This window comes from Ahaetulla prasina, chromosome 11 (genome assembly GCF_028640845.1).
Source record: "Ahaetulla prasina isolate Xishuangbanna chromosome 11, ASM2864084v1, whole genome shotgun sequence".
Classification (NCBI taxonomy): Eukaryota; Metazoa; Chordata; class Lepidosauria; order Squamata; family Colubridae; genus Ahaetulla; species Ahaetulla prasina.
Genome location: NC_080549.1, coordinates 22,490,837 through 22,512,673, shown reverse-complemented (window position 1 = coordinate 22,512,673; position 21,837 = coordinate 22,490,837). Strand labels below are relative to the sequence as shown.

General features: G+C 40.1%; 1 protein-coding gene across 1 annotated transcript in view; it reads right to left on the bottom strand.

Annotated features, from left to right (window-relative positions):
- Nucleotides 1-3,351: 3,351 nt before the first annotated feature.
- The window catches only part of ALG13 (ALG13 UDP-N-acetylglucosaminyltransferase subunit), a 68,681-nt gene continuing 50,195 nt past the window's right edge, over nt 3,352-21,837 (bottom strand). The window contains exons 21-28 of the mRNA XM_058154638.1: nt 21,209-21,244; nt 21,040-21,095; nt 17,720-17,782; nt 16,144-16,309; nt 14,948-15,058; nt 10,113-10,153; nt 8,845-9,031; nt 3,352-4,462 (exon numbers count right to left, since the gene is read on the bottom strand). Coding sequence (XP_058010621.1) covers nt 4,188-4,462; nt 8,845-9,031; nt 10,113-10,153; nt 14,948-15,058; nt 16,144-16,309; nt 17,720-17,782; nt 21,040-21,095; nt 21,209-21,244 — 935 coding nt within the window. The 3' untranslated portion in view covers nt 3,352-4,187. The remainder of the gene's footprint in view (nt 4,463-8,844; nt 9,032-10,112; nt 10,154-14,947; nt 15,059-16,143; nt 16,310-17,719; nt 17,783-21,039; nt 21,096-21,208; nt 21,245-21,837) is intronic.

Below are 21,837 nucleotides of genomic sequence, written 5' to 3'. Positions count from 1 at the left end.
AGTAACAGGACATGGATGTGTTTTTTTCAGGGACAATCTGTGTGTGAGAATCACACTGTGTTGGTAGAGGAGATTCTTCACTTGAGAAGCAGCTTACAAGGAAAGGGCTCCTAACAGGAATAGCCATGAGATAGGAATGCCATAACTTTCCGTTCTACTTTAGATCCAGCTGATTCTTCCTACAAATTCCTGGACATAAAAAGCTCCAATTAAGCAAATGGGTGCTTCCCCAGGCAAACTGCTGTGCAAAAGCTCTCATCTTTCCAATTTAGAAGGCTTCCATTCTTCACTTCGGTTTTGTTCTCTATTGTCCCATCTCTGAGGACTTTGGGAAAGGAAAATCCAATCATCGCAAACAATTGATGTAATTAATTTCAGCGCCTAGATTCTGTATCCAGAGCAATGCATCTTTTAGCAGCCACTGCACACACCGTGCAACGTGCAATCTCAGTATAAGCTTGCATAAATCGGTACAGCTGGGAATTCACTTGTCAAAATACGCTAATGCACCGTATGTCCAAAAACCCAAGATTTTTCATCCAGATTTATGAGTCATCACCCTTGCCTAACAGAAAGGCTCTTTTGCAGAAAACTAAATATTTGCTGGAATAAACCCAATTTATAAAGCAGTAAATTGCAGCTGAACATCTAACAGAATAGTTGGAAGGGATCTTAGAGGTCTTCTAGGCCAATCCCCTGCTCAAGCAAGAAACTTTATACAATTTCAGCCCCTTTAAGATGTGTGGATTTCAACTCCCAGAATTCCCTAGCCAGCTTTAACAAAGTAAAGAAATACTCTTAATCTTTGGACCTTCGACACACTTTTATTTAATTCACACTTGAAACCTTTTAAATTCAGTCCAGGTGCTGTAAAATAACATTTAGATAAAATAGCTGTGTGCATTTGGAATGATAGAGAAGGTCTTCCTGGCTAGAGGCTCCATCTGATGAGAAAACATTACCTCTGCATGTTTGGTTTAGATGCTGAATCCTGAAGCTAGAATTTATTCCATGTCAATTTTTAAATTTTAACTATCTAGCAATGTATTCTCATCTTCTCATGAGGAACTTAGAATGAATGAAAATTTGAGGTGTTCAGAACTTGTTTCTGCCATTAAAGGAGGCTTGTGCACACCACAGATGGGCATGTACAGTTAGGTCAGGATTGCACAGAAGTGTAATGTAAAGAGCCATAGTGGCACAGTGGTTAGAATGCACTATTGCAGGCTAACTTACTGCTTTCTGCCAGCAGTTTGAACCTGACTTGCTCAAGGTTAACTCAGCCTTCCAAGGTCAGTAAAATGAGGACCCAGATTGTTGCAGGCAAGGTGCTGACTCTGCAAACTGCTTAGAGAGGGGTGTAAAGCACTATGAAGCAGTATATAAGTCTTATTGCTATTGCTATTGCTCTATCTATCTAATCTATCCATCCAACTCTGTACAACTATTAAAACTTGAAACACCTGCCTTTTGAGAAGATAGTTTTTCTCAAAAAGCATTTATCTCAAATTCTAACAGAGTTGTACAGAGATAGATAGATAGATAGATAAGATACACAACTTTCAACCATTTGTTTAGTGCAGGCGTCAGCAGCCTATGGCTTTGGAGCTGCATGTGGCTCTGTCACCCCTCTGCTGTGGCTGTCACTCAAAATATGCATCACAACTGCCAATGTGCAACACCCACATTGCAACACCCACATTGCAACACCCACATTGCAACACCCACATAATAAATACACAATTTATTAAGGTTTTCAACCCCCAATAGGCCAACCATGGATAAATCCAAGAAAAGGAACGTTTCAGAAGAAAACAGAATGTTTAATTCAACTACATATGTTAGTTTTGTGGAAATAGTCAGGCACAGGAAGGGTTTTGTGGCTCCCGGTATTTTCTTTTCTGTGGGAAATAGGTCCAAATGGTTCTTTGAGTGTTTAAGGTTGCAGACCCCTGGTTTAGTGACTGTTCACAGTTACAATGGCACTTTAAAAAGTGACTTATAACCATTTTTCACACTCCCGTGTTGTTATGTGAATCTGGCTTCTGCATTGGCATTACTTGTTAGAAGGTTTCAAAATATGATTACATGAGTCCCTCACTCCCCAGGACACACAGATACAAAGATTAAATGCTGCAAAGCAACCAGACCACCTTGAAGCAACTCCATAGCTGAACAAATGCCAAGGGAGTCTTCTGATGCGGTATTTTAAATTTTCCAAAAACAATACAGAGTCTCCAGCCCACCTTTTGTCTTTTACCCGGTGTAAAGAATCACAGAGGTGACTTTGGAAAAGACAGCAGAGACTATTAGTAAAATATGAGAAAGCCAGGGAGGGAAGAAGGTGATAGAAAGAAACTCAGTGACTCTATTTTGCATTCTTGATGTAAGAGGGAGAGAAAAGGAAACACTACCAGACTTTCAAGGTTCTGTTACTTGAACCTAATTAACACAATAACAGTTGAAAGGGACCTTGGGGATCTTCTAGTCCAACCCCTCCTCAAACAGGAGACCTTGAATTATTCTGGATAAATGGCTGTCCACTGTCTTCTTAAAAACTTCCAGTGACTTACAATTTCTGGTGACAAGCCATTCCACTGATTGTTCTCACTTTCTGAGTTCTAGGTTGGATCTTTCATTTGTTATTTACTATCCTGTCTTCAGTTGCTCTGGAGAATAGGTTGACCCAGGGTGCTATTCAGCAGGTTCTGGAGAACCAGTTGCAGAAATTTTGAATAGTTCAGAGAAACAGCAAATACCACCTCTGGATGGCCCCAGAGTGGGGTGGGAATGGAGATTTTGCAATATCCTTCCCCTAGGAGTGGGGTGGGAAAGGAGATTTTGCAGCATCCTTCCCCTGCCACACCCATCAAGCCATGCCAACAGAACCGGTAGTAAAAAATTTGAATTCCACCACTGGGTTGGCTCTTCTCTGTGACAACCCCTCAAATATTGGAACACTTATCATATCACCCCTAGTTCTCCTCATTAGACTAGATATACCCAGGTCCTGCAACTGATCATCATGTTTTAGCTTCCAGTCCTCTAGTCGTCTTTATTGCTCTTCTCTGCACTCTTTCTAAAAAAGTCTCAACATCTTTGTTGTGACCAAGACTGGATGTAGTATTCCAAGTGTGGTCTTATCGAAGCAATTTGAAACAGTTCCACGTTATTTCTGGTGATGTCTCTAATTCTGACTTGGTGTAACTTGAAGTGTCCAGCCTGGTGATTTTAATATACTTGATTACATTTCATTCACTCAGACAAAGAAAGACTAGACAAGCCTTTGTGCTTTTTAAATTTATTTAGTGCTCTTGGTGCCAAATTTGTAACCCTCCCCCACAATTTTACCACCATTTGTGCAAATTGTTTTTACAGACAGAATTCAGACAATAACAATAGTAGGTCTTAGTAGGCCTGAGTTGGCCTAAGTCTTCACTTTCAGAAGCCCAGACTATAAAGAAAGAAAACAGTCAATAAGACTTTGTCTTTTAAACCAAACATACTGTGGAAAGGTATTACGATCAAGGAAGAGTGGCATCAGTAACATTAAATGGTCCAAATTTCTAATGTCAAACATTCTCTTCCATTGTTGTTGCCTTCGTATTAAAGAGGAAATGACGCCCTAGAGTCATGAAAACTGATAAAGAATAGCATTAAGCCATTTAGGTAATGACTTAATGAACATTATTGTGATGCAGAAAATGCCAATAATTTAAACAAAAATCCTCTGAACACATTAGACACTCTCTTGATGCAGCAATATCCAACAGAAATTTAACTTTACAGCATTGTCCATGATACTAAAGTGCTAAAGACTGCAGCCCTCCCCCACCACAAATACAAATCAACATTGAAACAAAACATGAAAAAAAATAAACCACAACATGGTTAGCAAATGGTAGAAGGACAAGAAATGAACCAACCAAGGTAAAATCAGGAAGAGTTGTGGGTAACCTTTAGATCAGGTGTCTCCAATCTTGGCCACTTTAAGACTTGTGGATTTCAATTCCCAGAATTCATGTGCTGGCTGGGAAATTCTGGGACTTGAAATCCACAAATCTTAAAACTTGCCAAAGTTGAAGACTGCTGGTTTAGTTTACCTTTTAGGCAGCTGGGTGTCCCCTGGCATTCTGGGAATTATAGTTCCAAGTAGGGGAAGGCTCCTGGACTTGATCCTTCTGAATCTACATGCTTTGAGCTACAAAATGTGGTTGTGGATTGGATGAGGTGACATAGCTAACCTGATGGAAATGGCTGGGATTAACATTGTTATGGATTCGGGCTGAGTTCCTATAGGATGCATTGACCGGATACCAAGAACCGACACAGTGGTAAGCAGGCACAAATGAGACACAAGATTCATATCCTGGCACAGGAGACGGGGTGTGTGTATCTGTTACCACAGGGTAATAGATGGTTCCAGAAGGTGGTGAAGAGGATTCTGGGGTGGCTAAGGCATCTGAAAAAGGGGAAAACATAAAAGATCAGCTGAGGGTGCATTTCTTGGACCTTTAAATAATTAAATGTTAAGGTCCTGGACAGTGTTCTAATTATCGAATGGTAATTGATTGTAAGTAAATGTTTGGAGTTGCTTAATTGACCTCATTGAGCCTAATTCTATATATCCTTTATTGACCTCAATAAAGGTATCATTTTAAAGGACTAAATGTTAGGCCACTGAATTAAACCATGGCTTGCATTACTTTCTTACAAAATAGAATCAATTAAATCAGTGGTTCTGAACCTTTTCTTCACCAGGATCCCCCTTTAAATACCTTTTGTAGCCATGGCCATGGACCCCCTCCCCCAAAGATTTAAATCATAACATTTCTTCAAGCCTTCATTGACCCCCTGTGATGACATCCTGGGCCACCAGGTATCCACAGACTACAGGTTGAGAACCACTGAATTAAATCTCATGTACAGATGTGTCGAGACTTCAATTCATCCTCAATGATTAATTCTTTTTCATTGCTTGTTATGCCACCAAGTCTTTTCAATCATGGAACCCTTTTCCAGAATCTGTCCCCAGCTTGGTTTTTCAGACTTACAACAGTGATTTGATTTATATATCGCCCTGATCAATTAACTATATTAGGTGGATTTATTTGCCAATTAAACCCAGCAGTCCCTCCCAATTTATCAACTACCACTGTCATTTGGACAACAACTTCCATCCTCCTCCCCTAAGCTGATACAACAACCATGCTGAGTGGGTGAGAGCCAGTTTGGTCTAGTAGTTGAAGCACCAGGCTAGAAAGCAAGAGACTGCAAGTTCAAATCCTTCCTTGGCCATGAATTTTAGCGTGTCCCTCTCTTTCAACCCACCTTGCAGGGTTGTGGAAAAAACAGGAAGAGGAAGCTATGTTCTGTACATTCGCTGCCTCAAGTTATTTGAAAAAATAATAAAGGTTGGTTACAAATAAATAACCAAGTTTCTGGACAATATCAAACTGGGTAAAAGTTGTACTACAGTTAATCCTTGACTTAGAACTATTGATTTAGTGACTGTTTGAAGTTACAATGGTGCTGAAAAAAGTGACTTATGACTGTTTTTCACACGACTATTGCAGCATCCCCGTAGCAATGTGGTCGAAATTCAGACGCTTGGCAACTGGCATGTATTTATGATGGTTGCAATGTCCCTGGGTTATGTGGTGCCCTTTTGTGACCTTCTGACAAGCAAAATCACGGGGGAAGCCAGATTCACTTAACAACCGTGTTAGTTAGGCCGGTGAATGGCGCAGGCTGGTAAGGCCTGTTATTAAGAACAGCCTGTTATTAAGAACACAAAGCCTGCAATTACTGCAGGTTCGAGCCCGGCCCAAGGTTGACTCAGCCTTCCATCCTTTATAAGGTAGGTAAAATGAGGACCCAGATTGTTGGGGGGGCAATAAGTTGACTTTGTAAAAAATATACAAATAGAATGAGACTATTGCCTTATACACTGTAAGCCGCCCTGAGTCTTCGGAGAAGGGCGGGGTATAAATGTAAAAAAAAAAAAAAAAAAAAAGTTACTTAACAGCTGCAGTGATTCACTTAACAACTGTGGCAAGAAAGGTCATAAAATGGCGCAAATCTTACTCAGCAATGGGAATTTTTTATTCATTTGTGGACAAAGTCAAGGATTACACGTATATATTGCAACTTGCAAGAATGCCATTTTTAGCTAACTACATAAAATCCTCATCTCTTCCACAGCACACATTGTATGGGAACCACACGCAACAAAAGCAGAAAGCAAATTATTGCCAGTTACTCAGGTTGAAGCACGAAATTCCATTCCTGCAATATCACAATTGCAAAGCAAATACTTAACTGAAGGACTGAATAAATCTATGTTCCAACAGTGTTTAGTATGAACTGAATTTGTGCTAGAGGAACCTTTCCGTGACGAACTGTGTGTCACATGCTCTGCCACAGAATTCTTTCCCTGAGGTTTTTTTTTTAAACAACAAAATAAAATTTCAGAGCAGCTTCAAGGAATATCTCCTGACGGTAAAGGGAACAGTTCATTTTTCTTATCAAAAAGAAAAATGCAATTTTTTTTACCACAGATGTCTTTTTTCCTCTCCATGCTCCTCGGGGAGAAAATATATTAGTATTACCGCAAAGTCTGGAAAGCAGCATTATTAAAATTGGAAAGTGGCAGACTTATAACTGGATTATTGAAGGAATCTATAATCCAAAACTCATGACAACTGAGAAGCTTACGTCTTTGCCTAGCCTAGAGCATGTAGAAGCTCAAATCTTCTTTTGAATATATGACCAATATTCAAAAATTATATGGAGAAGTACAGATAGTCCTCGACTTATGGCCACAATTAAGCCCAAAATTTCTGTTGCTAAAGGAGACGGTTGTCCAGCGAGTTTGCCCCAATCTGCCATGCCTTTCTTGCCACAGTTATTAACTGTATCATTGCACTCGTTCAATGAATCTGGTTTCCTCGCTGACTTTGCTTGTCAGAAGGTCATAAAAGGTGACCACATAACCCGTCATAAATATGAACCAGTTGCCAAGCATCCCCATTTCTATCATATGATCATGGGGATTCTGCAACAGTCTAAGTATCAAAACAGTTCATAAATCATTTATTTTTTCAGTGCTGTTGTATCCTTGAACGGTCACCAAACAAATGGATGTTAAGTCAAGGACCACCTATATTTGCAACAGATGAATCCCATAATTAGAGACGATGCAGAAAAAAAGGAAACAGCAAATTACTTCTATCTTGTTACATAACTATGCCCTGACAAGTAATTAGGCATTGAGCTAAATATGTTTATCGCTTTAAGTTATTCAGGGCAGTGCGGGGACTCAGTGGTTAAGAGGCTGAACTTGTTGGCTGGACAGCCGGCAGCCCAGGGTCGAGACCCAGGTGCCACACAATGGGGTTGAGCTCCCATCCTTGCCCAGCTCCTGCCAAGCTAGGAGTTCAAAAGCACGTAAATGCAAGTAGATACATAGGTACTACTTCTGTGGCAAGCTAACAGCACTTTGTGACTTCATGCTGGCCATATGACCACAGAAATATCTTTGGAGACACCACTGGCTCAATGGCTTTGAAATGAAGATGAGCACTGCCCCCTATAGTCAGCAACAACTAGTGGAGTAAAATCCACAAAGACTCTCTTACCTTTACTTTTTTACACTATTCAAGGGTTAAGTTAGATCTACAAAATTATTTTGTTTTGATCTTGCTCACCAGAGTCTCAATGCAATGGTAAAGAATTAATTGTGCTTCTTTTCATTATTATTACATTAGCAAAATGGTCTAAAATGAAATAAAATACTAACTTTATCATCAATGAAGTTACTAGAAGGAATTATACCAGAAAGAGTAAAAAAAGATTCAAAAAAATCAGGCAGGTAACCAGATTAACAAATGAATAATCAAGTCTTGGCCTCAAAATGGGCCTTCCATCACTATGACTGAAGGGTGGAAGCTATGAATGTATCAATAATCCTTGACATATCACAATTACGACCAGAATTTCCATTGCTAAGCAAGGCAGTTAAGTGAGTTGCACCTTTTTTGCCACAGTTGTTAAGCAAATCACTGCAATTGTTAAGTAAGTCATTAAATAAATCCAGCTTCTTCCATTGTCTTTGCTTGTCAGAAGCTGGCTGGGCAAGTTTCAAGTGGGGATCCCATGACACCAAGATGGTGTAACGGGTGTAAATATATGCCGGTTGCCATGTGCTCAAATTTTGATCATGTGACTGTGGGGAAGCTTCAGTGGTTGTGTGAGGAGCAGTCAAAAGTCATTTTTTTCACACTGCTGTAACTCTGAACGGTAGCTAAAGGAATAGTTGCAAGTCAAGGACTACCTGTATGTATACTCTAAAAAAAACCCTAAAAAACATTTTGGAAATACAGGTAGTCCTCAACTTACAACAGTTCATTTAGTGACCATTGAATGTTACAATGGCACTGAAAAATGTGACTTATAACCTTTTTGCATGAGTTATGACCTTTGCAGCATCCCTGTGGCCACATGATCAAAATTCAGATGTTTGGCAACTGGTTCATATTTATGATCTTTGCTGTGTCCCAGGGTCACGTGATCCCCTTTTGTGACCTTCTGACAAGCAAAGTCAATGGGGAAGTCAGATTCACTTAACAACCAGGTTACTAACTTATAGGTTACTAACTTGTTACTAACAAGAAAGATTGTAAAATGGGGCAAAACTCACTTAACAAATGTCTTACTTAACAACAGAAATGGGCTCGATTATGATCATAAGCCAAAGACTATCTGTATTGAATTTGCCATGCCAAATTTAAGGTGGTGACACTCAGCTCAACCTTCTTAAACTTAAAATAAGCAGAGACCAACCAGTTGATGAGGAGTCTGCAGGCATCTGGCGCAGATCGTTCCTCCCTACGTCATTGTAAGGCAGAGGCGCTGATGAATCAACCACGGAGACTTGCTCTGAATAGGTCTGGTAGGTTTCCACATGAGGCGGTGGCGACGGTGGTTGCTGTACATACATCACGGGGTTCCAACAGGTCTGGTGGTAATACTAGCACAATTCAAGGCAAGAAAATTTTAAATAGGTGAGTTACTGCTGCTTGTCAAGTAGCTGTTGAAATCTGCCCATTTAGATCCACTTAAGAAATGCCCTGCATAAATCAACTGTTTTACAGAAGACACTGGATTGAGGGTAAAACACAGCTTAATCCTAGTCAACAGACCATTAACAGGAATATTCTAAAGTGTGTTCAAGCTGTTTAGTTGCTACCTAAAACTTAATTCTTTTCAAACTGAATTTTCTTCTCTTTATTTGAGATGGAAAAGGTAAGGTTACAGGAATTCCAACAACTGAGCTATTTGCTGTTTAGAAACTGTTTAGTTACAGTATTACTTATAATAACCACCAGGGTGGCACAGTGGTTAGAATGCAGTATTGCATGCTAACGCTGTCAGGAGTTCAATCCTGATGGGCTCAAGACTGATTCAGCCTTCCATCCCTTCGAGGTCGGTAAACAGAGGACCAAGATTGTTGTAGGGCAATGTGCTGACTCTGAAAACGGCTTAGCAAGGGCTGTAAAGCACTGTAGAAGTCTAAGTGCTATTTAAGTGCTATTGCAAATCTGATACAAAAATGCCTTCCAACAACTGAAAGAAGCTGTGCTTGATAGAATAGCATGAAGAGCCTATAAAGTCAGCAAGAGTTAGACACAACTAAATGGTTAAAACAACAACCATCTTTATAAAGAAGCAGAAATTATTTTTCTGTGCTTTATTCAAGAGACAAATAATACAGAAGAAGAATGGGAATCTATTTCTTTTGTAAACATTAACAAAAAAAGGAAAGTGGATATGCTTTAAGGAAGTAATATAATTCGTTATACCCATCAATGCTGCTTCTCTTACAATCTGCTTGTCAGCACCGGCAAATATTTACCTAGCTAGGGAACAGCAGCTTAGGAAGTCAGCATGGATTTACAATCTTTTAAGAAAAGCTCCAGGTCTTGTGTAGACTTCAAGCAAAGGTTTTCCTGTCAGACTTCAGGAAATTTTGAAAAACATCTGTGTCTCCCAAAGACTGACACTCCACTCTCACAAAAGGTTGTACCACTAGACTTGTATAGAGCACCTACCTGCAAGCCCAAATTAAAATAATACTGCAAAACCTTTGGATCTGAAAAAGAAAAGAATTTGGTCACTGTATTTCATATGCATCCTAGAAGGTGTGAATATTTGCATTTTTCTCATGTTTGTCCACCAATTCGTATAAAATGACTTTACAGATATTTTCTCCCACAGTTAGCATTTAAATATTAGTTTATTAAACAACTGTGGTTATGAAAAGAAAGTCAATTCTAGAAAAATCCATTAGTTTGATTAATTCTGCACTGAGAGAGAGAGCACTGTGGTGTTTTTTTAGCTGTACCTGCAAATACAGGCAGTCCTTGAATTATGACTCCAATTGGGATCAAACTTTCCCTTGCTAAGCAAGACAGTTGTTAAATGAGATGTACCTGATTTTACAACTGTTTTTGCCATGGTTGTTAAGTGAATCATGCAGCCATTAAGTGATATCCAATTTCCCCCATTGACTTTGCTTATCAGAGGTTTGCTGGGAAGGTTGCAAATGGAGATCTCGTGACCTCGGGATGCTGCAACCATTGTAAATACATGCCAGTTGCCAAGCAACCAAATTTTGCTCACATGACACGGGGATGCTGCAATGGTTGTAAGTGCAAGGACCTGTCATAAATCACTTCTTTTCAGAACGGTTGTAAGCCAAGGACCACCAGTAGGAGAGGTACCCATGACATTGGATGAACCAAAATCTGTAGCTATCAAGGAATAAAAACAAAAAGAAGGTGCATAATACCTGGGAAAACTACTAAAACTGACATCTAAATTTCCCAGCTCAAATTTCTCACAAAAATTATTATATGCCAACTGTTTGGACAGATCACAGCACGGGAAAAATACAATTATTATGCAATCTATTTCACTTTTTCTATTGTATACTTTACTTTTAAACCAATGAGTGTTAGCACTCTCTGTCCTAAATGTTTATGTAACACCACAAATTAGCACAACAAAAGGGAAACTAGAAACTGAATAGCCCCATTTCAGTGGTGAAATGCACTTACCGTCGCTACCAGTTTGGGAATGTGAGTGTGCGCACCTCTTCTACGCATGCGCAGAGGGTCAAAAATGGGATGTAATGACATCCTAATGGATGGGCGGAGCTTCCCACCACTGGGGCTACTGGTTTGTGCAAGCCAGATAGATCCGGCTGGATTTCACCGCTGTCCATTTTCGTTTTTAAGTTGTTGTTGCCTATTTTGCTTTTTGTATATTTGCTGTTTCCTTTGCAACATGCACAAGCAACAATAAAACACAATCTAGTGGAAACTTTAGCGTTAAAATTTCAGCTAAAAACAGAAACCTTTGTTGCACAATACATATATAGATGTAATTTGCAGCTGCTTATTAAGTTTTGAATGTAAAATCTAACTAATGTTATACCTATTAACATCAACATTTTAAACCACCATTTGTCTGAAATGGTATAGGGTTTCCTACCTAAGCAGGGGGTTGGACTTGAAGACCTCCAAGGTCCCTTCCTACTCTGTTATTCTACTTATATTTATTAACATCAACATTTCAAAGCATGGTTAATACTGTTATATCCTTTTAAAAATCTAATACAACATACATTCTATTTGCAAATATAGAATTGAGGCAAGCAGATAGCCCTGTAACTGGCTTCCAATTTATTTTGATTACAGTCAATTCCTGACCCACCCTGTGCAGGTAGTCCTCAGTGTACAATGGCAATTGAGATCTGAACCGCTATTGCTAAGAGACATGGTCTTAAAGTGTGCTATCACGTGAGCAGGCTGTTTTTAAGCAAGGAGTACATGGATTTTTACGTGCGGAACTCATGTGAGTGCAACTTTTGACTTTCTGTCAGCTCCCCCATTGACTTTGCTTGTGGGATGCTCTCAGGGAACATCAGAAATCACAATCATGTAACTCTGGAGATGCCACAACAATCAAAACTTTGAATGGTCATAAATACCATTAGTTCAGCGCTATTGTAACTTTTAACAGTTGCTGAACAAATGGTCATAACCTGAGGCAGGGGTAAAATTCCCCCAGTTCGGACCGGATCACCCAATCCAGTAGCAATGGCGGCTGGTGGTTTAGAGAACTGGTAGCAAAAATCCCTGGCCCTGCCGAAAAAACGCTTTTAAATATTAAAAAAAAAGCCTTTGATGATCGCGCGGCTCAGCTGGGATCATCAGAACCCTTTAAAAGTTTTTTTTAAAACAACCTCTTCAGCTGAAGAGGTTGTAAAAAAAAAAGCTTTTAAAAGGCTCCTCTGGCGATCCTAGCTGAGTTGCCTATCACCAGAACCTTTAAAAAACATGTTTTCTACAAGCTCTTTGGCTGAAGAGGTTGTTAAAACAATCCTTTTAAGAGGTTCTGGCGATCAGGCAACTTTAGATAGGATCGTCAGAGGAGCCTTTTAAAAGCTCTGGTGATCCCAGCTGAGTTGCCTGATCATCACAGGCTTTTAAAATCATTTTTTTTACAACCTCTTACAACAGCCCCCGCCCATCCCCACCCAATCACCTCCTCCCCACTTGCCTAATTGCTGCTTCTTTCGTGCTCGCTAAGCCTTGTTTCGGCTGCTGCAATCAGTTGCATCTGCCTGCCTGCAATCTATCTCCTCGGTGAGCAACTCAATCTGCCTGCCTCCAATTGTGTAAGTAAACTATTAAAAAATAGTTAATTTGGTTTTTTTAAGGAGTTTTTTTTTTAGACAGCAATTTAAAGTTAAGGAAGTTTTAAATTTAGCTGCTTTTATCTAAAACAGGGGTCTCCAACCTTAATAACTTTAAGGCTTGTGGACTTCAACTTCCAGAGTTGAAATCCACAAACCTTAAAGTTACTAAGGTTGGAGACCCCTGATCTAAAAAATATAAATAAAATAAAATAACAAAATAAAATATTTGTGCAGCTTTCTGAGATTTGGTGTGTTTCTGTAGTGTTTCACTCTAACTACCCAAACACAGAAAATCTCACAAAGCTGTATGTGGCATTTTGTGTGTGTGCGCGCAAGTCAGTTGTGTTGTGTTGTATGTGTGTAAAGTGTGAAAGTTGGTTTTTGAGCTTTTTGTGGTTGTGTGAGGTTTCTGCTTGTTGCAGGGGCCATTTTGGGTAAAGTGCAGCTGCTTTTACATTGTGTGTGAGTCAGTTGTGTTGTGTGTGTGTAAAGTGTGAAAGTTGGTTTTTGGTACCTCTTATTGTTTTGTGTACTTTATTATTTTTATTATTTATTGTTATTGGCCACGCCCACCCAGTCACCTGACCAAGCCACGCCCACCAATTAAGCCACACCCACAGAACCGGTAGGGAAATTTTTTAGATTTCACCCGACCTGAGGACTCCCTGTTTGCAAACCTCAACTGAAAGACAACTCTGAAATCATGGAGTTCCTATTAAAAACCTTGTTTTCTTTGCAAAACAGCCTCAACATTTTCTTTCTAGTGGATTTGGAAAGGAAGAATCATTTAATTAGAATTCACTTTCCTAATCCATTCCTTCTTGTAATGTGTTTGATGTATACCTTTTTACACCAGGGAAATTCAAATAGCCCCAATGCGAAGCTTAGAGAGACACAACCAGTTGGGCTATTTCAATCTGTATTCCAAACACTTGGATAGTAGTATAGCCTTTACTGTCATTGTACCTCATGTATACAACAAAATTGATTTTAGCCTCACTAGTGCAATCCATGACAAAAAATACAAACAACATAAATAGTATAAAGGCGCTCTCACAGAGAGGGCCTTCTCAGGGTGCCGTCCGCCAAACAATGTCGGCTGGCGGCCCCCAGGAGTAGGGCCTTCTCTGTGGGAGCACCAACACTCTGGAACGAACTCCCCCCTGGCTTACGTCAACTGCCTGATCTTCGGACCTTTCGTCGTGAGCTTAAAACATATTTATTCATTCAAGCAGGACTGGCATAAATAGTTGATTTTAAATTGGGGTTTTAATAATATTTTAAATTTTTAAATGTTTTAATTATCGGCCGTATAGTAATAGTTCATTTTAAATTCTTTTAATTGTATATATTCTGTGTTTTTATTCTGGCTGTACACCGCCCTGAGTCCTTAGGGAGAAGGGCGGTATAGAAATGTAATAAAATAAATAAAGAAAGAAAGAAAGAATAATCCCTATGCAAGTAATTAGTGGGGGGGGGAGACAAAGAAAGGAAAAGAAAAACTAGTCATATGCGTGGCATGTGCATGGAGTGATGGTGGTTGTGTTTAAGGGTCTGACAGCCCAACGATAGAAACTATTTTTAAATCTACTTGTTCGGCTGGCTATGCTTTGATGTCTTCTGCTGATGGTAGAAGTGCGAAGAGACACTGACCAGGGTGTGAATCATCTCTGAGTAACGTCCTTAGTCTGTTAAAGCAGTGAGACCTGGCGATGTCATTCAGTGATGTTAGAGAGCAACCAATGGTTTCTTTTGCTGAATTGATCACTCTCTGTAGTGCCTTCCTGTCCACAGCAGTTAAACCAGTGTACCATACTGTAATGCAGTATGTGAGGACATACTGTATCGTGGACCGCCATTGATACATCCATGATTATGTTTCTTTTGTCACAGCAGTTAAGCAAAAGCACATTTAATACAACTACATATTTTAAATGCATACGCCTACAGAAATATGCCTTTAAAAATATTTTGAAAGACTTTTTCAAGCCAAAATAACTGAATCAGAATTTTTCTGGCATTAAAAACCTGCTAGATAATGAAGTCCCACATTGCACTTTAATCTGGACAGTCCAAACTGGTTAATACATATAATAAAATGTAATTCCATAAGCATCCTAGAATTGACTCATTTTATGGAGCTAAAATTACTCCCACGCGTCAGAGAAAATGATATCTTACCTCTAGGCAGGTCGCTTCCACTCGGATCACATGAATAAGGGGGTGTAATATTACCATTTTCCCCCACATCACTGACAGGAGGAAGGGGAGATGACTGATACACTGACACCACTATTTGAAAAGTGGGGAGAGAAATGAAAAATTAATTTTGAAAGCAGTGGAATCCACAAAACAGAATTTATACAATGAATCCATTGGTAATCCCACTCAGTGTTCCCAAAATGAATTTAACCTGGATCAACAATCCAAGTCAAACTGAGAACCCAAACAGATCTGATCTTGCTGTCTCTGCCAAGTATCTTCTAAAATATGGAACAAAGTCAAAATTTTGCATGCATAGATGAAAAAACACAATATAACCAGCCCATTAAAAGGTGTCCATTCTAAAGGATTTGACTTAGAATCATATAGTTGAAAGGGACTGGGGAGGTCTTCTGGTCCAACCCAACTCAAGACAGGAGACCTTATACTAGTGATGAAGAACCTATGGCACGTGTGCAGAAGTGGCACATAGAGCCATCTCTCCGGGCATGCCAGCCATTGCCCATTGCTCTTCCAGTTCTATCGTGCATATACGTGCCAGCCAGCTGGTCTTTGCATGCGCAGAAGCGCCGGAAACCAGAAGAGCAGCTCCCTGGTGCACATGCACGTGCCAGGAAGCTGAACTTTCGGTTTCCGGCACGCACAGGAGCACCGGCCAGTTGGTCTTCGTGCACGCATGCGCACCAGAAACCGGAAGACCAGGTGAGCAGCACACATGCGCTCGCTGGGAACTGGAAGCTCAGCTTCCTGGCGCGTGCATGCACACCGGGGAACTGGTCTTCCGGTTTCTGGTGCTTCCGCGCATGTGTGCCAGGGAGCTGCTTTTCCAGTTTCTGGCGCTCCTGTTTCAGCACTTGGTGCCGAAAAGGTTCGCCAATACTGCCTTATAACATCTCAGTCACATGGTTGTCTAGTCTACTCTTGAAAACCTCCAGCGATGGAACAAGCTGTTCCACTGAATAATTGTTCTTCCCTGTAACTTTATTGCCTAAATACATTTGACTCCTCCAGAAGATCAAGTGAACTTACTTCAATGTCTTCTAGGGACTAAACAGCCATTATGATTCAAAAATCACCTGGTGGTCAGAAACCCTGTTTTTTGAAAACTCAAAGCGTTTTCCAGAAATATTTCAAAAATGAAATCAATACTCCACCTGGCCTTCCCACAGAAGAGGTTACTAAGATCGGTGGCACAGCATTCTGGGGGGTAGATGCAGTGATAGTGACTTGAGTTGAAGCACTGCAGCTGGAAGAGAAAATGGCGGCTGGAGCTGTATTCACACAGGAAGAGCTGGATATAATGGCAGAATTTACCATAACCTATGAAGGAGGAGGCAGAAAGGTCAGCATCTTTTCACTAAATTGTGAAATTCAGATATAAAAACACAAGGCATCCCAGGAACAAATGCTTTTGTAGTATAAAGTATCTTCTGATGCAATTAATAGATTTCAGTTTAAGTAACCCAATTTGAGTGTAACAATAAACTATAGCTTAGCATTACCAGCATGCATGCTGATAAGAGTTGCATCAGTGAGTGAAATGAGCTGTGTATAAATTTAATAAATAAGCAATACTTATAATAAATCAATAAATAATTAATGGGCAAAAATTCACTTCTAAACCTCTTATCTGAATGCCATATGGGCCAAGTGACTTTAATTTTATCCTCAATTTTGTCAACCTCATGGAGTATGAATTTTCTGAGGCAAATTACACAGATGTCTGCTGTACCAAAGACATTGCAATGAAATTTGAAACAAAACATTAGCAATTTTCCTATTTTTCTTCAAACTACTCTGGCCTTTAAGAAGTCACCGTGGTTGTATAAATGACACAGCTTTGGGTTGGGGGGCATCACTGAGGAGGAAGGGACATACTTTGAATTATATAGCAGAGAAAGTAATTAAATACTATGATCAATAAAATTAGTGTGATTAATCCCCTTGAATGTAGTAACTTTCTCCTAAAGTCACACTGTAGCAATGTTTCTCAAGCACAGCAACTTTACAAGGTGTGGACTTCAACTCCCAGAATTCCCTTGCTAGCCAATTCTGGAAGTTGAAGTCACAGAATAACAGAATTGAAGGAATCTTGGCGCTCTTTTAGTCCAACCCAATGCTCAAGCAGAAGACCCTATACCATTCCAGATAAGTGACTGTCCAATCTCTTCTTAAAAACCTCCAGTGATGGAGCACCCACAACTTCTGAAGGCAAGCTGATCCACTGGTTAACTTTCTGTCAGGAAATTTCTCCTTAGTTCTAGGTTGCTTCTCTCCTTAGTTTCCATCTGTTGCTTCTTGTCCTACCTTCAGGTGCTTTGGAGAATAGGTTGACCCCCCCCCCCCGGCCTCTTCTTTGGAATAGCCCCTCAAATATTGGAAGACTGCTGTCATGTCACCTCTAGCCCATCTTTTCATTAAATTAGACATACCCAATTCCTGCAACTGTTCTTCATATGTTTAGTCTCCAGGCCTGTAATCATCCTTCTTGTTCTTATCTCCATTCTTTCTAGAGTCTTAACATCTTTTATGTAGCATGGTCCACACATCTTAAAGATGTTAAGATTGAGAAACACTGCACTGGAGTTTGAAGACAACTTTGAAAGAAATTCAATAGTGAATTTCCATTTTAGTTAGCTAAATGTTTTATTTCTTTTATAAAAGTTAAGTTTAAATGTACGGATAGTTAAACTCTTCTTGACACCAAGTTATGTCCTCAGAGAAATTTACCTTCTGAGAGTAACTGTAGGAGGTAGCTGCTTCCTGAGAAGAGACACAATTTGCTCCTGCATCCTGCAGAGACAAGACAATTCATTTTAAAAAGAAAGAGCGAGAGAAATGAGAATCAACGTTATGCTATGTTATTAAAGGGTCACTTGGGCTAATGAAAAACAACAGCTATTAAAAGAGTGTTCAGAGAGATGAAAGTGGCTTTGAATATAGATGTTCTGTGCTAAACTCTGAATTTTGTGTTCTGTTGAATCCCATTATCCAAATCTATCTCAAGACAGGGATTTACGTTTTGATATGCATCTACTTCCAAACCATGGTTTCTGTAATCCTGTTTTGCTCAAACTGGTGCCATTCAAATATTCTGGACTTCAGGTCTATGATTTCCATAGAGCATGTACCTTGATGAACGTATCTTTTTCTTTTATGTACACTGAGAGCATATGCACCAAGACAAATTCCTTGTGTGTCCAATCACACTTGGCCAATAAAAAATTCTATTCTATTCTATTCTATTCTAAAATCTAGAAGGTAGCAGGTCAATAAAGTCTGAGCCAAGAAAGTACATCAGTAGGCAGCTCCTGTGGAAGTCTTTGAACTATGAGGGGTCCTGATTACTCTCTAAGCCTGCTTGTTTTCTTGCAGAAATTTCATTATCCAAACCTGATAACATCATCAGTGCCGCACTGATGATGTTACTGAGTTTGGACAATGAAACGTCTGCAAGAAAACAGGCAAGTTCAGAGAGCACCAAGGGCCCTTCATTTCAACCCTGAGCTACAATATTCTCCTTTATTGTTGTCTTTGAACTATGGGGAAGCATTTCATCTCCATCATAACCCATCAGAGCCTCTGAGCATGCGCAAAATGGCGGTGCGATAAAGATTTCGGCAGGGGGCTGGCGTTTTTTCCTGGCCAGTCCCGGACAGCTGGGGGATTTTCCATTACTATCCCCCTGTTCTTCGGCTACAAGACCTTTCTACCAGCCGACTGAGGGGGTTTTTGGCTCCCGGGAAGATCTTGGCTGGTCTAGGTGAGGTCCGTTCGGCTCCAAGGGCTTGGGGAGGCTGTCTTTAGAAGATCATATGATAGCCGTCACCAGGGGAGCCTTTCATCAGGTTCGCCTGATACGCCAGTTACGCCCCTTTCTGGATCGGGCTTCCTTATGCACGGTCGCTCATGCCCTTGTTACATCCCGCCTGGACTACTGTAATGCTCTCTACATGGGGCTCCCCTTGAAGTGTGCCCGGAGACTCCAACTGGTCCAGAATGTGGCTGCGCGGGTGATAGAGGGAGCACCTTTTGGCTCCCATGTAACTCCCCTCCTGCATAATCTGCACTGGCTCCCAGTGGTCTTCCGGGTTCACTTTAAGGTACTTGTCATCACCTTTAAAACACTCCATGGCCTAGGGCCGGGATATTTACGGGACCGCCTACTGCCACCATTAGCCTCTCACCGACCAGTGCGCTCTCACAGAGAGGGCCTCCTCCGGATACCGTCAGCTAAACAATGTCGGCTGGCGACCTCTAGGGGGAGGGCCTTCTCTGTGGGGGCCCCTACCCTCTGGAACGAGCTCCCTCTGGGGCTTCATCAACTCCCCGATCTCAAGTCCTTCCGCCGCGAGCTGAAGACGCTGCTGTTTCGAAGAGCAGGACTTGCCTGAATGTAGTTTTGAATTGGGATTTTTAAAAAAGGGGTTTAAATGAGGTTTTAAATTTGTATTTAAAAGTTAGAGCATCAATTGAATTTAACTATCTATTCTTTAGCTGTTTTTTATCTATTATATGTTTTATGTTGTTTTTTGTCTGTGAACCGCCCTGAGTCCTTCGGGAGATGGGCGGTATACAAATATAATAAATAAATAAATAAATAAATAAATCATAACCCAGTGGTTATCTTTTTCTGCTAAACATTTATCATGTGAGTTAGCTGTAGAGGGAGGAAGAGCAAGATATATCAGGTTTTTTTGGCAAATTCTATTGGGCTTAGCCACAACTGGACAACTTATTTGTAAAGAGAAAAAAACAGAGACAACTTTTGAAAACATTCAGAAAAGTGGACATAAACCCTCCCACAACAAGTTAGCCAGCAACAAACTGTTATTATATAAGTACCAGTAGTCCCCTAATTGATCCTGGAATTCCAGCCACAAGTCTTTGCTGTTGTTAAATGGGTTACCATGTGACAATGCCTGACTTACAACCTTTTTTGTAGCAGTCATTAAGTGCACATGGCAGTCATTAAGTGAATCTGTTTTATCCAATGGGCATCTTTTTCCTATAAGGTCTAGTGCACTTTCCAGCATTCTTAAATTGTTTAACACTGCTTGTTACAGATGATATACCATTCTTTAATACATGAGGTAACAAATTTTCGCTTCATAATTACACATCTGGCTAAGAAACAAATTAGTGTTTAAAGCTGTATGATTAAGTTCTTATAATTGCTAACAAATCCAATAACCACACAGGGTCTCCCATTCTGTAAAATGTTAAAATCAAATTATTGTTTGCTCCATAAGCCAGACACAAAAGTGAGACCAATAATAAAAATGCCCAACAAACCAGATACTTCTTATTGAAAAGGTAAATAAGGATACCATGCTGCTCTCTTTAGAGCAGGCAGTGAGAATACAGGATTGTTTATGGTCTGCATGGCCAACGTAAGTTGGTTCCTTGGCCAAGATGTTTTCCAATACAGGACAGCTTGGTATGGTCAGCATGCCTCTGCCAACTCATCATTACCAAGTGGTTGCAGGACAACTCAACATGGCCTATTCACTGTGGGGACAACCCATCATGGGTGGCTGGAGGGAAAGTTAGGCTGGTGGGCGAGTGAGCAGGTGGGCAGAGTACAGAGCAGCGGTGATGGGTAAGTGTTCCCACCAGAGGGAAATCAAGTGAGTGACCGTATGGGCACAGTACAGTGGTGTTCAGGCCATGCAGCGATGACTTGTTCCCATGGCAAATTGGCTGTGCTGAATTGTCCGACAACTTGGCAATAATGAGTTGGCAGAGGTGACTTGGTGGTGGTGGGCTGACCGCATTGAGCTGGCCACAGCGAGTTGTCCTAGCCCTCTTCCAACATTAGCAACTGAGCCACTACAGAGTAGGAAATCTGACAACTGTTTTGTACACCCACCTGAGCAAACACCATTTTCATTACTTTGTGCAAGCTGGTAGAAATTTATACAATTCAAGGACTACTATCACAACAGTATTATATGACAGTGCCAAGGTTGGAAATTGCTTTCACATCTCCTTTGAGGTTCTAACTGGCTCTGACCATGCAAATTTCAATGTTCTTAATTAAAGCTTACCAAATTTGTAGTAGATTCAGCTGCATTAAATATTGTGGTTGTTTCGCACTCTGGATCTGCAAAACAGGGCGAAATATGAAGTTGAAAGCAGCAGTTATTGGGTATAACTATTTACTACAAAAACATTAAAGGTATGAAACAGACATTTAAGAAAATACTCTAATCTCACCTGGAGGAGTATACAGATAATCTTCATGATATTCTCCTTGAAAAGCAGGGGGTAAGTGCACTATTAGAAACACATATCAGAAGTAAATTTCATGTAAAATAAACAATTCCAAGAGAAAAGATGAAAATCTAACATTACATTTTAGAGTCATGTACTGTAGTTATCCAAAAACTTTCAATGAATTTCTCCCAATGCTTTATGCTTCAAATTCCACAATCCCCAAATTGCACAACTGCTAAGCAATTCTGTTGGAGAATTCAGGATGTCAAGAATTCTTAAGATCTGGCTGTGTAAAACTGACTTAAACGATGGCATGTGGTAACAACATTTGTCATATTATTGTTTTGTTTTGTTAATCTATGCAAAACATTAGCTAGATACACAGTCAGCAAAATTCAGGTTAGTCTAGATAAAACCCCACAAAAATAACTAGATGTAGCCAAAAGTTTTAGGACAACATACTTTGCTTGAAGGAAGAAACCTGTTCTCCAATACAGGTAGTCCTCTTGATTTACAATCACAATTGAGCTTAAATTTCTATTCCTAAGCAAGATAGCAAAACTAAATGAGTTTTGCCCCATTTTATTTTTCTTGCCACAGTTGTTAAGTGAACTATGTTTGCAAGCTGA